Raw genomic sequence first — 17,348 nt, 5'->3', positions numbered from 1 at the left:
AAGTTGACACATGAAATTAACCATCGCAGGGGCAGTAACACCTATTATTTATAATTACTGTGACTATCACATGTGGCAGTGTTGTGATGTAGCTGATTTAGTTCCTACAGTGCTAAACATGTACATTGAGTATGATTTATTGGTTAGAGTGGGATTGGTGAATGATTTATTAACGAAAACACCAACAAAATAATGATTGTTTTTAAACTTTGAATCTTAAACAATTTAAAATATTTTTCTAATTATAAAATCAATAGCATTCACTATAGTGATTTTAGAAATTCCTGAATAGCATCAAGATGGAATTTCTTCATAATTTCAGGACACAATGACAGCTACTTAATATATTTGTATAAAATTTCAGGTTTAAAATATCAAGAAAGATACAGATATATAGACATACACACATAAATATAGTGGGGTGTATACAATATACATAATTGATACATTCGTATGTACATAAAAATATACACATTTATACTATTCAGAAAATATTCACTATTAAAACTTTAGTTTCAATTATTCAATGTATCACATAAGAAACATTCTTAAATATCGTATTTTTTGTATATCTTTGAATACTCTAACAAATTCCTTAGACTGAATCATTGGATTGAAGAAGAAGATAAAAAATTATTAAAATTTTAAACATACTATAAATGTTCTCTTCAAAAAGTTTTTATCAATTTAAATTTCTGTTGTAATGCATGAGATTGTCTCTTTTGATCTGATTCTCATTAGAAGTGAGTGTTACCGTTATCTTTCATAGTTTCCTATCGGAAGGTTAAAACATTCTGATTTAGGTGTTGCTTTCATTTCTTTGATGAGAAGAAAGCTAGAAGATTTCTCAATTGAAAATAAATATACCGTGGAGCAGTCTTTAAAAAAGAATCCATGTTATCATAGGGGAAAAGTTAATTCTGTCTGAGAGTAAGGATATGAAAAGGCCTGTCTGAAGAACTAGGGATACCTTAAATGTTGTCAGGTACACTTTTCCTAGCTTTTAATCTATCTTTCAACCTGTTAATATGTAGGTTAGTATGTTTATTAGAGATCAGTCTTTTTTAGCCTATTAACATAAAATCATAATATTTTGATTTTCCTTCAAACTCTTCTGAACACTTTAACCCTCATGAAGGTTTTCCTTCATGGTTCTTCTGTCCTAGATATTAATGAAGATTTAACTTTTAGCATAACACATCTACAGCAATTATCTATTCCTTTGTCTCACCTGCATGATTTCACTGAAAGAGACCCTAAACCTTTTCAACCCATGTTAATATTGTTTTTCTCCTAGTCTCAGCTATAAAGATTCAATTGGCAACTGGATATTGCTATGTAAATGTCTTGATGTCAGATCAACAACAGGAAGTACAAAACTTTGCTAAGTGTTACAGTCTCCCAAACTTTTTTCTTTCTTTCTGAATTTCTGTCTTATTTTTTTCTATTGACAAAAATACAAACAAACTCTATTATTATTTTTGGGAATCAATACCCTTTTTCGTTATCTTCTATAAGGACAGTCATCCCATGCTAGTCTCTGAAATATTTCTCATCTTTAGTGATATTTCTGTATTTCCACCACCACCATCATCATAAAAGACCTGGTTGTCTTCACTTTAAACTCAGTTTGCCATTGCAGTAGTCTAACTGGCCCAACTTCTCTTCCCAAATCATTCTGAATATTTCTAAATACCACTCTTTAGTCCATGGATTCTGTGATGCTTAATTTCATGTGTCAACTTTGCTGGGCTATATTGCCCAGTTGTATCAACAAACACTAGTCTAGATGTTCCTGTGAAGCTATTTTAGAAATGTGATTAATATTTATGTTAGTATAATCTGAGTAAAGCAAATCATCCTCCATTGAGTAGGCCTCCTCCAATGAGTTGAAGGCCTTACGTGCAACCACTGATGTTCCCCCAAAAAGAAAGAATTTTTTCTCAAGACTGTAACATAGAAATACTGCCTGAGTTTCCAGCCTGCCTGTCCTATCCTGGGGAATTTGGACTCAAGGCTGCAACATTGACATTGACTTTTTAGCCTGCTGGCTTGCCTTGCAGATTTCAGATTTACCAGCTCCCACAATGGTGTCAATTGCAAATCTTTCTCTCTCTCTCAGTACACACAGACACACAAATACAGACACACACTCCATCATTTCTGTTTCTGTGAAGAATGCTATCTAATACAAATTCATTCAATAAAGATTTCTTCTTTTGTATAACATTTAAAATGTCTCCACAAGTTTGCCCCTGTTGAGCCACTTTTCTTTACTAAGGCCTTGCATCCCTGCTATTTACCCATAAAAGAAAACCTCATTCACCCATTTCCAGGAAACCTGCCCTAAGTATTCCAACTCCTCATCACCTTATTTTCCTTGGAACTTGTACTAAAAAGACATGATGTTGAACAACATTCAAATAAAGCTTTATAATATAGGGGGAAAAATAGTGTTTAGTTTCTTTGGCATATGAGGAAGATTGCTAGTATCTCTTATATTGAAGTAAGCAACGCATATTACATTATTAAAACAATACACTCATTAACATTTTATTAGAAATTTGCTGTATGCTTTTGTATAGTGACAGAAAAATATGTACAACTTTACAATTATGAAAGAGTAGGCACCCTTCTAGCTGAAGTATTTTGATACTATTGACATTAATAGCAGTGGAACTCCAGAATGTATGCTACATATAGTTAATACTGAATTAAAATTCTTACAGATATATGCAATACAAATTTGGATATGTATTATGCATGTAAACTATTTCATTCAAAAGTGAACGATGACTTGGATTTATGCAAACTAATAGTGAAACTCTGTCATAATAAACTTACACGTGTCTGCATCATAAAAAATGCTAGATTGTTCTGTTATTGAATCAAGACAGGAGAGTGCTTGATCTTGATCTGTGTCATCCTCACAATCATCACATTTCCTTCTTATAGTAGAAAATGTGATTGTACCTACAACACAAAAGTACAAGATGCCCTATTAATCAGGGTTTAGTTTTCTAAAACAAAAGGTAAGCTATAGATATTACTCCAGCTTAAAACATATCAATATAAAGCGAAAATTAATTCTAGATGTCAATATTAGAATTAAACCTGATACGTATTCAGAACATTTTAACAAGGAAAGAGTTTAAGGAAATATTTTCAAAATCTCCATTAAAATGGTAATTTTTCAACAGCTTTTCTGAGATAATTTTTAAAAAGTGGAAAATGAAATAAATGCAACAACTTTCAGAATACATACTTATTGCCCTAGGGTAACAGTTCTTATTTTCTTTCTAAGTCATTTTTTTTTTTTTTTTTTTTTGAGACGGAGTCTCGCTCTGTCACCCAGGCTGGAGTGCAGTGGCCGGATCTCAGCTCACTGCAAGCTCCGCCTCCCGGGTCCACGCCATTCTCCTGCCTCAGCCTCCCGAGTAGCTGGGACTACAGGCGCCGCCATCTCGCCCAGCTAATTTTTTGTATTTTTTTTTTTAAGTGGAGACGGGGTTTCACTGTGTTAGCCAGGATGGTCTCGACCTCCTGACCTTGTGATCCGCCCGCCTCGGCCTCCCAAAGTGCTGGGATTACAGGCTTGAGCCACCGCGCCCGGCCTCTTTCTAAGTCATTTTAATGCTCTATTTATTACCCTATTAAAATAACATTTATTTTATTTTATATAATATCACAATATCCCAAGCATGAAATTTCTTGAAAATATTTAATATATAAAATGTTAAACACTTTGTTATAAAAGTTATTAGTGAGGCCGAGCATGGTGGCTCATGCCTGTAATCCCAGCACTTTGGGACACTGAGAGGGGTGGACTGCTTGAGGTCGGGAGTTTGAGACCAGCCTGGCCAACATGGTGAAACCTTGTTTCTATTAAAAATACAAAAATTAGCCAGGCATGGTGGCACACATCTGTAATCCCAGCTACTTGGGAGGCTGAGGCAGGAGAATTACTTGAACCCGGGAGGAGGAGGTTGCAGTGAGCCAAGATCGCACCACTGCACTCCAGCCTGGGCGACAGAACAAAACTGTCTCAAAAACAAAAGAAAACAAAAAAAATCAAAAGTTATTACTATCAAAAATCGTCACTCTCTGGAATTTTTTTAATACTAAGATTGACCTATATAAATTGGTATTAATTTTTAAATTAAAGTTTATATTCTTATGGAAATGATTCAGAAATGGGCCTTGACCTCCAAATACCAGCTTGACATAAACAAACCTTTGCACACAAAACTATGTGTTTCTAGTCATGCATCGTAATCAAACAGCTTACAGCAATGTCTATAAATACTGTGTAGTTGAATTACAGTAGCATCCACACTTCCTTAATTGTAAAGACAAGTAGAACTAAAATTAAACAGCAATATTTTCTTAGTTTTTACTCAAGAGTAAAACTCTTCCTGAATTTCTTTTAATAAATTCTATTTTTTTGGAGTGTGGTCTCCTTAGAGAGAGAGCTTGACGTAAAATCATCTTGAAATAAGATATAATAACGTGTGTATATATAAAACCAACTTGAAATGAAACACTTATTAAAGCAATTAGCCAAAAGCACAGAGCAAAAACTCAATAAATAACATCTTTATTTATGTTCTTATTATTCCTGGTTAGGGGACAGTAAGATACTATTGGTCATACTGCTCTTGAAGAGGACAGATATCTAAAAGAAAGAAGTGCCTAATTTGGAAAAAAAAAATATTTTAACTTGTTTTGGGGGGGAGGTGAGAAATACAGGTGTTTCGTGTGTTGATAGGCAATACAGATGTTTCATGTGTTCCATATTTTTACAGACAGTTAGACAGGTGACCAAAAGTCCTGAAAGTTGTAACTTTAGATGTGTCCTGTACAATATGACAGCCATTAGTCACATGTGACTACTGAGCAATTAAAATGTTGGTAGTCCTAAATAAGATGTGTTGTGTGAAATACACATTGTATTCCACAGACTGTGTAAAATAGAATGTAAACATACTACTAATAATTGTATATTAGCTATGTTGTGAAATTATACATTTGAGGTCTGTTCCAAGATGGCTGAATAGGAACAGCTCCAGTCTGCAAGCTCCCAGTGTGATCGACGCAGAAGACAGGTGATTTCTGCATTTCCAACTGAGGTACCTGGTTCATCTCACTGGGACTGGTTGGAGAGTGGGTGCAGCCCACAGAGGGTGAGCCAAAGCAGGGCAGGGCATTGCCGCACCTGGGAAGCACAAGGGGTTGGGGGATTTCTCTTTCCTAGCTAAGGAAAGCCATGACAAACTGTACCTGGAAAAACGGAAAACTCCTGCCCAAATACTGTGCTTTTCCAACGGTCTTAGCAAATGGCACACCAGGAGATTATATCCCACAGCTGACTTGGTGGGTCCCACGCCCACAGAGCCTTGCTCACTGCTAGTACAGCAATCTGAGATCGACCTGCAAGGCAGCAGCCTGGCAGGGGGAGGGGCGTCTGCCATTGCTGAAGCTTGAGTAGGTAAACAAAGCATCCAGGGTAACTCAAACTGGGTGGAGCCCACCACAGCTCAACAAGGCCGGATGCCTCTGTAAATTCCACCTCTGTGGGCAGGGCATAGCTGAACAAAAGGCAGCAGAAACTTCTGCAGACTTAAACATCCCTGTCTGACAGCTCTGAAGAGAGCAGTGGTTCTCCCAGCATGGTGTTTGAGCTCTGAGAACGGACAGACTGCCTCCTCAAGTGGTTCCCTGACCCCCATGTAGCCTAACTGGGAGACACTTCCCAGCAGGGGCTGACTGATACCTCATACAGGCCAGTGCCCATCTGGGACGAAGCTTCCAGAGGAAGGATCAGGCAGCAATTTTTGATGTTCTGCAATACTTGCTGTTCTGCAGCTTCCACTGGTGATACCAAGGCAAACAGGGTCTGGAGTGGACCTCCAGCAAACTCCAACAGACCTGCAGCTGAGGGATCTGACTATTAGAAGGAAAACTAACAAACAGAAAGGAATAACATCAACAAAAAGAACATCCACACCAAAATCCCATCTATAGGTCATCACCATCAAAGACCAAAGGTAGATAAAACCACAAAGATGGGGAGAAACCAGAGCAGAAAAGCTGAAAATTCTAAAAACCAAAGTGCCTCTTCTCCTCCAAAGGATTGCAGTTCCTCGCCAGTGACAGAAAAAAGCTGGATGGAGAATGAATTTGACGAGCTGACAGAAGTAGGCTTCAGAAGGTCGGTAATAACAAACTTCTCCGAGCTAAAGGAAGATGTTTGAGCCCATTGCAAGGAAGCCAAAAACCTTGAAAAAAGATTGGATGAATGGCTAACTAGAATAAACAGTGTAGAGAAGACCTTAAATGACCTGATGGAGCTGAAAACCATGGCACGAGAACTACGAGACACATGCACAAGCTTCAATAGTCGATTCAATCAAGTGAAAGAAAGGGTGTCAGTGATTGAAGATCAAATTAATTAAAGAAAGCAAGAAGAGAAGTTTAGAGAAAAAAGAGTAAAAAGAAACAAACAAAGCCTCCAAGAAATATGGGACTATGTGAAAAGACCAAATCTACATTTGACTGGTGTACCTGAAAGTGATGGGGAGAATGGAACCAAGTTGGAAAACACTCTTCAGGATATTATCCAGGAGAACTTCCCTAACCTAGCAAGGCAGGCCAACATTCAAATTCAGAAAATACAGAGAACACCACAAAGATACTCCTCAAGAAGCGCAACCCAAAGACACATAATTGTCAGATTCATCAAGGTTGAAATGAAAGAAAAAATGTTAAGGGCAGCCAGAGAGAAAGGTCGGGTTACCCACAAAGGGAAGCCCATCAGACTAACAGTGGATCTCTTGGCAGAAACTCTACAAGTCAGAAGAGAGTGGGGGCCAATATTCAACATTCTTCAAGAAAAGAATTTTCAACCGAGAATTTCATATCCAGCCAAACTAACTTTCATAAGTGAAGGAGAAATAAAATCCTTTAGACAAGCAAATGCTGAGAGATTTTGTTACCACCAGGCCTGCCTTACAAGAGCTCCTGAAGGAAGCACTAAACATGTAAAGGAACAACTGGTACCAGCCACTGCAAAAACATGCCAAATTGTAAAGACCATCAATACTAGGAAGAAACTGCATCAACTAACGGGCAAAATAACATCATAATGACAGGATCAAATTCATACATAACAATATTAACCTTAAATGTAAATGGACTAAATGCCCCAATTAAAAGACACAGACTAGCAAATTGGATAAAGAGTCAACACCCATCAGTGTGCTATATTCAGGAGACCCATCTCATGTGCAGAGACACACATAGGCTCAAAATCAAGAGATGGAGGAAGATCTACCAAGCAAACGGATAGCAAAAAAAGCAGGGGTTGCAATCCTACTCTCTGATGAAACAGACTTTAAACCAACAAGATCAAAAGAGACAAAGAAGTCCATCATATAACAGTAAAGGGAGGAATTAAACAAGAAGAGCTAACTATCCTAAATATATATGCACCCAATATAGGAGCACCCAGATTCATAAAGCAAGTCCTTAGAGACCTACAAAGAGACTTAGACTGCCACACAATAATAATGGGAGACTTTAACACCCCACTGTCAATATTAGACAGATCTATGAGACAGAAAGTTAATAAAGATATCCAGGAATTGAACTTGGCTCTGCACCAAGCAGACCTAATAGACATCTACAGAACTCTCCACCCCAAATCAACAGAATATACATTCTTCTCAGCACCACATCACACTTATTCCAAAATTGACCACATAGTTGGAAGTAAAGCACTCAGCAAACATAAAAGAACAGAAATCACACACAAAAAAATGTCTCTCAGACCACAGTGCAATCAAATTAGAACTCAGGATTAAGAGACTCACTCAAAACTGCACAACTGCATGAAAACTAAACAAGCTGCTCCTGAATGACTACTGGGAAAATAATGAAATGAAGGCAGAAGTAAAGATATTCTTTGAAACTGATGAGAACAAAGACACAACATACCAGAATCTCTGGGACACATTTAAAGCAGTGTGTAGAGGGAAATTTATAACACTAAATGCCCACAAGAGAAAGCAGGAAAGATCTAAAATTGACACTCTAACATCACAATTAAAAGAACTAGAGAAGCAAGAGCAAACAGATTCAAAAGCTAGGAGAAGGCAACAAATAACTAAGATCAGAGCAGAACTGAAGGAGATAGAGACACAAAAATCCCTCCAAAAAATCAATGAATCCAGGAGCTGGTTTCTTGAAAAGACCAACAAAACTAATAGACCAGTAGCAAGACTAATAAAGAAGAAAAGGGAGAAGAATTAAATAATAGACACAATAAAAAATGATAAAGGGAATATTACCACCAATTCCACAGAAATACAAACTACCATCAGAGAACACTATAAACACCTCTTCGCAAATAAACTAGAAAATCTAGAAGAAATGGATAAATTCCTGGACACATACACCCTCCCAAGACTAAACCAGGAAGAAGTTGAATCTTTGAATAGACCAATAACAGGCTCTGAAATTGAGGCAATAATTAACAGCCTACCAACCAAAAAAAGTCCAGGACCAGACGGATTCACAGCCGAATTCTACAAGAAGTACAAAGAGGAGCTGTTACCATTTCTTCTGAAACTATTCCAATCAATAGAAAAAGAGGCAGTCCTCCCTAACTCATTTTATGAGGCCAGGATCATCCTGATACCAAAGCCTGGGAGAGACTCAACAAAAAAAGAGAACAGAAGACCAATACCCCTGATGAACATCGATGTGAAAATCCTCGATAAAATACTGGCAAACTGAATCCAGCAGCACATCAAAAACTTATCCACTGTGATCAAGTTGACTTCATCCCTGGGATGCAAGGCTGGTTCAATACACACAAATCAATAAATTTAATCCATCACATAAACAGAACCAAAGACAAAAATCACATGATTATCTCAATAGATGCAGAAAATGTCTTTGACAAAATTCAACAGCCCTTCATGCTAAAAACTCTCAATAAACTAGGTATTGATGGGACGTATGTCAAGATAATAAGAGCTATTTATGATAAACCCACAGCCAATATCATACTGAATGGGCAAAACTGGAAACATTCCCTTTGAAAACTGGCACAAGACAAGGATGCCCTCTCTCACCACTCCTATTCAACATAGTGTTGGAATTTCTGGCCAGGGCAATCAGTCAAGAGAAAGAAATAAAGGGTACTCAATCAGGAAAAGTGGAAGTCAAATTGTCCCTGTTTACAGATGACATGACTGTATATTTAGAAAACCCTATCACCAGAGTGAACTACCATCAGAGTGAACAGGCAGCCTACAGAATGGGAGAAAAGTTTTACAATCTACCCATCTGACAAAGGGCTAATATCCAGAATCTACAAAGAACATAAACAAATTTACAAGAAAAAAACAAACAACCCCATCAAAAAGTGGGCAAAAGATATGAACAGACACTTCTCAAAAGAAGACATTATGTAGCCAACAGACACATGAAAAAATGCTCATCATCACTGGTCATTAGAGAAATGCAAATCAAAACCACAGTGAGATCCCATCTCACACCAGTTAGAATGGCGATCATTAAAAAGTCAGGAAGCAACAGATGCTGCAGAAGATGTGGAGAAATAGGAACGCTTTTACACTGTTGGTGGGAGTGTAAACTAGTTCAACCATTGTGGAAGACAGTGTGGCGATTCCTCAAGGATCTAGAACTAGAAATACATTTGACCCAGCAATCCCATTACTGGGTATATACCCAAAGGATTATAAATTATACTACTATAAAGACACATGCACACGTACGTTTATTGCAGCACTATTCACAATAGCAAAGACTTGGAACCATGATAGACTGGATGAAGAAAATGTGGCATATATACACCATGGAATACTATGCAGCCATAAAACGGATGAGTTCATGTCCTTTGCAGGGACATGGATGAAGCTGGAAACCATCATTCTCAGCAAACTATCACAAGGACAGAAAACCAAACACTGCATGTTCTCACTTATAGGTGGGAAATGAACATGTATACCTATGTATCAAACCTGCACGTTGTGCACATGTAACCTAGAACTTAAAGTATAATAAAAAAAGAAAAGAAATTATACATTTGGATATACAAAAATATTTTTAAATTCATTTCATGTTTCTTTTTATATGATTACTATAATTTTTAAAATTACATAATGGTTATGTTTTATTTATATTGTATAGTGTTGTTATAGAGAAAGCATTTTCAGCATTTGCATGTTGTACCCACAGAAATATTTTTATGGTTAATCCACTGTCCTGAAAACAATCTCAGTAATTCAGTGTGTGAATGTATTTAAATATACATTTCCCAAGCTGACTCTCTTTACATATTTAAACCTCAGCTTTCAACTCAACAGCGATTCATGAAATTATTTCAGAATATGATAGAACAGACCTAGAGCTTTCCAATCAAACTTTCTGCAATGATGGTAATATTCTATATTTGTGCTATCCAACATGGTAGCCAATAGCCACATATGGCTAATGTAATATTATTTGGTTTTAATTAATTGAAATTGAAATAGTCACTTGTTTCCAGTATCTTTAATACTGGACAGCACAGACATTAAACTGAAAACACATTCTATGTAGTAAAGAAAGTATTGTTTCATACAATTTTTGTTTCTGTTTTATTTGTAGCTGTGCATATAGTAGAGAATATGTATATGTGTTTATTAAGTCACACTGTAAAATCAATTTTTTTGTTGTAGGTCTTAGATAAAAATGTTTGAAATCCACTTCTTTTTAAAAATGCATTGTCCTCAGGTACATATATGTCCTCACTGTCCAATGCAGTGACAGCAAGCCACAGGAACAGGCCATGAATTCTTCCAGGCACAGATCATGCCTGCTATGGGCTTTGAATACTTGTAAGACATAACATTTACTATCATCAATAGAACATTTGCTGGGTTTTTTTTTTTTTCCATTTTAAAAGACAGAGGATAGAAACTTGACAAGACAATGTGACATCTTATATTCATTGTCAGCTTCATTTGGCCATTATTGGATCACTTTTACGTTTATATGGAATATAACTGCTATTATGAAACTAAATGTGAGTAATTTATTATACATATCCATGAAATTGAATAATTTCTTCTATAGTAGCAAAACAAATTAAATCAGATTAAGAATATACTGTAAGAAATTGTGTGCAAAGAAGCCACAGGAAGGTTCTCACTGCAGTCCTCTCATTATCCCACAGTCATGGAACTCTGGGAAGTATTCTTTTTCTGCATTGCTGCCTCTAGAATATTTCTCCTCCCAAATCCCTCAAAATTCCAGGCTTCTTTTAAAAGCATGACATTAGACTATGCTGCCTGCCATCATCCATGGGTAGTCATGTACTAGACTCAAGATCACCATCCTATATTTAAGAATTTTACACATGGTGTATTGTTGTTCCTTCTCAATTACTTCTGGACATTAATCTAGTTGTTCAACTTTCACATAAATCCGAGAACCAATTCTTTCTAATGGGTGTGTAGATATGTATTTGTATATTTATTTTTGATGTTTATGTACACATGCATACTAATATTATTCTAGGCTTAGTTCTAAACTCTGGATGGAATGTGCAACATAAATTACCAAAAATGACTCAAAACATACCTGACACTGACCTAAGCAAATCTGTAAATAACAGAATATTGTCATGCTACTTAAAATTTTAGAGAGCATTAAAGGTAGAGAGTAAAAGTTGTAATTTAATATTTAAAGCTAAAATAACACTTATACTAAAATTTAATAAACACATTATATGGAAATATAGATTCAAATTACTTATATTCCCCTCCAAAAATAGAAAAAAGAGATTTTTCTTTCAAATTGGCAATTCTTAACACCTTTGGTAACATTCACCTTAGATAAAAATGTTGAGTGACAGCCCTGATCTCAAACACTGGTAGTGAGAGTAAAAACGGGTATTTTTTTGGAGAGTTATTTTGCAAAATCCACAATCTTGAAAGTGCATATCCCGTTTGACATATCAGTTTTGTTACTTATCCTATAAATAACTTGCATATTAAATTTTATCCCTACAGGTAAACTAGCACAGTCAGTGAAGAGTTATATACAAAGATGCTGTTGAACTATTATTCATAAATGTAAAACAAGAGGAACTTGATTTCCATCTTGAAATGCATGACTAGTGACATGAATTAAGATATATATATACACATATATAAATATGTTTTTATGCTATCTATTTTACCAAAATAAAAATGATTATGAGAATATTATGAATTGTACACCAAAAAATTGATTACTTTAGATTAAATGGAAAGTTTCTTAGAAACACACAATCTACTAAAACTGTCTCTTCAAGAAATAGAAGATCTGCGTAGATACAAAACTGTGAGGATATTGAATCGGTAATAAAAATCCTTCCAACAAAGTAAACCCCAAGACCAGAGGTCTTCACTGTTGAATTCTACTAAACATTTAATAAAGAGGAATTAACATCAATCTTTCTCAAACACCTACAAAAATTTGAAGAGGAGGGAATACTCACTAACTCATTCTAGAAGGCTAACATTGCCCTGATACCAAAACCAAAGACACTACAAGCAAAGAAAACTAAAGTTCAGTATCTCTTATGAACATTCATGCAGAAATCCTTAACAAAACACTGGCATACTGAATTCAGCAACATAGCCAAGGGATTATACACTATGATCAAATGAAATTCATTTCCAGAATGAATTAATGAATGGTCATTCAACATACAAAAATCAATCAATTTAATATACCACAGTAATAGAATGTAGGAACACACACACACACACACAAACGATCTCACCTAATGCATAGAAAACTTTTGACAAAATTCAGGTCAGGTGTGGTGGTTCATGCCTGTAGTCCGAGCACTTTTTGGGAGGCTGAGGAGGGTGGATAGCTTAAACCCAGGATTTCAAGACTAGCCTGAGCAACATGGCAAAATCCCGTTCCTACAAAAAATACAAAAATTAGCCTGGTGTGGTGGCACCCACCTGTAGTTCCGGCTACTCAGTAGAATCACTTGAGCCTGGGAGGTGGAGTTTGCAGTGAGCCAAGATGGTGCCACTGCACTCCAGCCCGAGGACAGAGTGAGACCCTGTCTCAAAAAAAAAAAAAAAAAAAAAAAAAAAAAAAAAAAAAAAAAAAAGAAAAAAGAAAAAAAGCAAAACAAAGCAAAGAAAAAAAAAGCACTTCACAGAATTCAACTCCCTTTTATGATTAAAAAAAAAATTCAATAAACTAGGAATAGAAGGAAACATCCAAACACGATAATGGCAATGTAGGATAAACTCACATGTAACATCATATATAAGGTATAAGACAGAAAGCTCTTCCTCTAAGATCAGAAACAAGACAAGGATGCCTGTATTTTTTCCACTTCTATCCAATATAGTACTGGGTGCTCTAGGCAAAGGAGTTATGAAAAAAAGTAATAGAGGCATCCAAATTAGAAAGAAAAAATATTTATTTCTTTTTATATGACATGCTATATACAGAAAACTTTAAGGATTCCACATAAAAACTTGTTAAAGCATTCAGCGCATGTTCATGAACAAAATCAACATGCAATATCGTACATTTTTATACACTGGCAATGAACAATTTGAGTAGGAAATTAAGAAAACAATTCAGTCAGATAAAGTCAATATTTGCATAAACCTACATATGTTACACAATATGCTTGGCTTAACTAATAAAGTAATCTAACCAGTATTTCAAATACTATCAAGTATAGATGCCCCTCAATTTGTAATGAGGCTTATGTCCCGGTAAAATGATCATAAGTTAAAAATATCCTAAGTTGACAATGCACTTTAAACTTACCATATTTTTTAAATATACAATGGGTTTACACAGCCATAACCCCCATCATAAGTCAAGGAGTGTCCTAAATGTGTATTGCTTTTGCACCATCATAAAGTTGAAAAATCATAAGGAGAAACATTATAACTCCAGGACCATCTGTACGCTCACAAATTAAAAGTACATATTTTCCATTCTCACTAATTTCAGTCCATTATAGACTCAGCATAGTTTTCTTTCCCCTAACTCACTCATTTAAAGTTTATTACGTTTTATTATCCCCTAACAAATAGAAATTGGGCATTCATTTGTAAAACAATTAAAAAGCCCTATATGAGTATTACAAGACCGTATATTATAGAACAGAATGAGAAATAGTTAACTATTTATGGCAAAAAATAAAAACTGGTAAAGAGAACTACAGAAGCAATTATGTGTTTACTCAGTAGTTCATGTTTTAATTGAAGGAACATTTTTAAACAATATATCTTAGAAGTATGCCATTAATTTGCCTAGATTTTTTTCTAGTGAAAAACCTTTTTCTTGACAATGTCAATTTAATTTTGTTTCTAAACATTTTTTTTCTTTTCATTTTACATTTATTTTTTATTGTTAATTAGTTATGGTGGAAGAGACAGTCAAATTCTTGTCACATATTATAATGAATAACATTATACTTAGCAACCTGATTGTCAGCAGTAAATCTTCAAATGAAATGCAGCAAATAATGATGATGAGAATAATATGCTTTCCAAAACATGGTAACTTTTTTTCACAATATATGTACATGCTATCTTTTTGTTTCCTATATTCCACTCTTCAGGGTAAGGTCAATTGTTTCAACAGGAAACAAAAATAAATATAAAACTTGGTTTGTTGGTGCTTGAGTTTGTCAAAGTAATAGGAAAATGATTAGACTGCTTTGGTAAAACTATAAATATGACAGTAATAATACTAGTATCTAAAAGCAACTCCCCACATTAAGATAACAGCATCATTGAATTACTGGAGATTTTCAGTTTGTCTCAATAGACTATGAGGGGAAAAAATGTAACAGGAATCAAGTTTTTTCTAAGTATATATTACCATATAAAAGCCTCAAGTTTAAAGGCTGGAAAACACAATTTTGTATTCATGGGTTTTCCTTTGAAAGTAATTTTAAAAATATTTATCGAATGCTTACTGTGTGCTAGGCATATGCTAAATGGTTCCTGTTCATCATCTTAATTAACTCTTGCAAGAAACATATGAGTTAATTACTCATTGGGCCCATTTTAAAGCTGAAGAACCTGGGCTTAGGGAAGGTTGTCTAACTTTGCCTAGATCACACAGTTAGTAAGTGGCAAAGGTATATATATTTCCCTGGCATATAATATGAGAAATTATAATTTAAATTGTGTTTGAATATCACAAAATATACTACAGAATAAATATAATTTTTGATTGGAAAATATACAAATCACTCACATATGAGGGAACTTCAAAAAGTTTATGGAAAACTATAATTAAAAGATAAGAATAAAAATTATATAAACTTTATTTCTCAACATAAGCTATATCAAAATCAAGACACTTTTGTAAGTGCTGGTATCAGCCATTTAGTTCATCCCTAAGAAAACTGAGGGTCCTGGAAATTTAACCACGTCAAAGCAGTCTTTCTTAATTATTAACTGAAGAAAAATGCTGCCCTTTAAAGATTTTTTTATGATAAGAGGAAAAAAAGTCAGAAGTCAGAAAGAGTCAAATCCAGACTATAAGGCAGATACCTAATGATTTCCTGTTGAAAGTCTCACAAAACTGCCCTTGTCTGATGAGAGGAATGAGCAGGTGCATTGTCATGGTGCAGAAGAACCATCTGGATAAGCTTACGTGAGCATTTTTTTGCTGAAGTTCTGGATAACTTACTCAAAACACTCTCTTAATAAGCAAATGTTATTGTTCTTTGGCCTTCCAGAAAGTCAACAAGCTAAATGCCTTGAGCATCCCAAAAAACTGTTGCCACGACCTTTGCTCTCATATTTTGCTTTAACTGGTCTACTTCCACCTCTTGCTTGAATTTACTTTGTATTCAAGATTTTGCTGGTAAAGCCATGTTTTACCTGTTACAATTATTTGAAGAAATGCTTCAGAATCTTGATCTCATTTGTTTAAAATTTCCATTGAAAGCTCTAATTTTGTTTGCAGCTGATCTGGGTGCGACAGTTTTGGCACACATCGAGTAAAAACTTTGTCAACTTTAACTTTTCAGTCACAATTCTATAAGTTAAACAAATTAAGATGTCTATAGTGTTGGCTATTGGTTTTGCCAGTAACTGTAGGTCCTATTCAATTAGGACTCAAACAGGATGAATTTTTACTCTCAAATTGATGTGCCTGCCACTGTGGACTTCATTTTCAACATCATCTTGTACATTCTTAAAATGAGTTACCCATTTGTAAACTGCTGATTTCTTTGGGTTATTGTTCCCTTAAACTTTCTGTAAAGCATTAATGATTTCACTATTTTTTTTTTCCCACTAAAGCTTCACTGTAAATTTGGTGTTTGCTCTTATTTCAATATTAGCAGAATTCATATTGCTTTCATAGAGTCTCTTCCAAACGATGTCTCAGCCTACTTAGCATCTCAAACTAGGTCCTATTTAGATATGTTATGTCAAGTTAGCATGAGTTTATTTTGGTGCAAAAAGTATTTTGAAACCCATGAATAGATTTTTTCATAAAATGCATTTTCATAAATGTTTTGAAGTACACTTGTCCTTACATAACACTGAATTTGACCTAAAGAGATAGAGCTCAGATACTGCACATTAATCACCTAAACTCTCATCCCTCAGAAAATTGCCAAAAGCCAGTTGACTCCATGCTCCATTGCCTCCAACTGCTAAGGAGATGTACTGTTAAGGAAAATCTCTGTATGGCTGGGATTTCATCAATTTGTGAACCATGGAAGCAAATTACTTCCGTCAAGAAGTTTTGGTATAAGTATCTTCTCTGTGAACATTGTATTACATATGATCAAATAAATTTGAATAAAGTTTTGTTTCTCTAATATCATACTACCCTACAAAAATCTATAAAATCACTGAAGCAAGACTATAATGCCCCAAAAAATCTTTCACTAAATTTTCTCTTCCTTCTGTCCCTTTCTTTTTTCCACCCTTCATTTTAAGCTTACTTTTAACCCCTTTTAACCCACTTTCCTTTGTTTTATTGCCCCTTCATTAGGGGACCAAAACAGCAAGGTGAGAAAAACAAAATTACATGGCTGATGAAAAACAGAGGCTGGGGCAAAATGTTAACGCAGTGATGGTTCAGATAGCTATTAAAACCACGTGCTTCTTTCTGGTTCATGTAAGAAAAAAGTAATTCATTACATTTCATCAAAATAAAAAACTCCTGCTCTTCAATAGACCTCATGAAAAAAAGGTAAGCCGGCCGGGCGCGGTGGCTCAAGCCTGTAATCCCAGCACTTTGGGAGGCCGAGGCGGGCGGATCACGAGGTCAGA

At 35.3% G+C, this 17,348-nt stretch overlaps 1 protein-coding gene across 1 annotated transcript in view; it reads right to left on the bottom strand.

Annotated features, from left to right (window-relative positions):
* CFAP47 (cilia and flagella associated protein 47) overlaps nucleotides 1–17,348 on the bottom strand; it is a 508,878-nt gene that overhangs the window by 147,956 nt on the left and 343,574 nt on the right. Inside the window, exon 50 of the mRNA XM_030933635.1 lies at nucleotides 2,845–2,973. Within this exon, the coding sequence (XP_030789495.1) occupies nucleotides 2,845–2,973 (129 nt within the window). The remainder of the gene's footprint in view (nucleotides 1–2,844; nucleotides 2,974–17,348) is intronic.

This window comes from Rhinopithecus roxellana, chromosome 7, assembly GCF_007565055.1.
Source record: "Rhinopithecus roxellana isolate Shanxi Qingling chromosome 7, ASM756505v1, whole genome shotgun sequence".
In the NCBI taxonomy this organism is placed as follows: domain Eukaryota; kingdom Metazoa; phylum Chordata; class Mammalia; order Primates; family Cercopithecidae; genus Rhinopithecus; species Rhinopithecus roxellana.
This window is presented reverse-complemented; position numbering and strand designations above follow the sequence as displayed.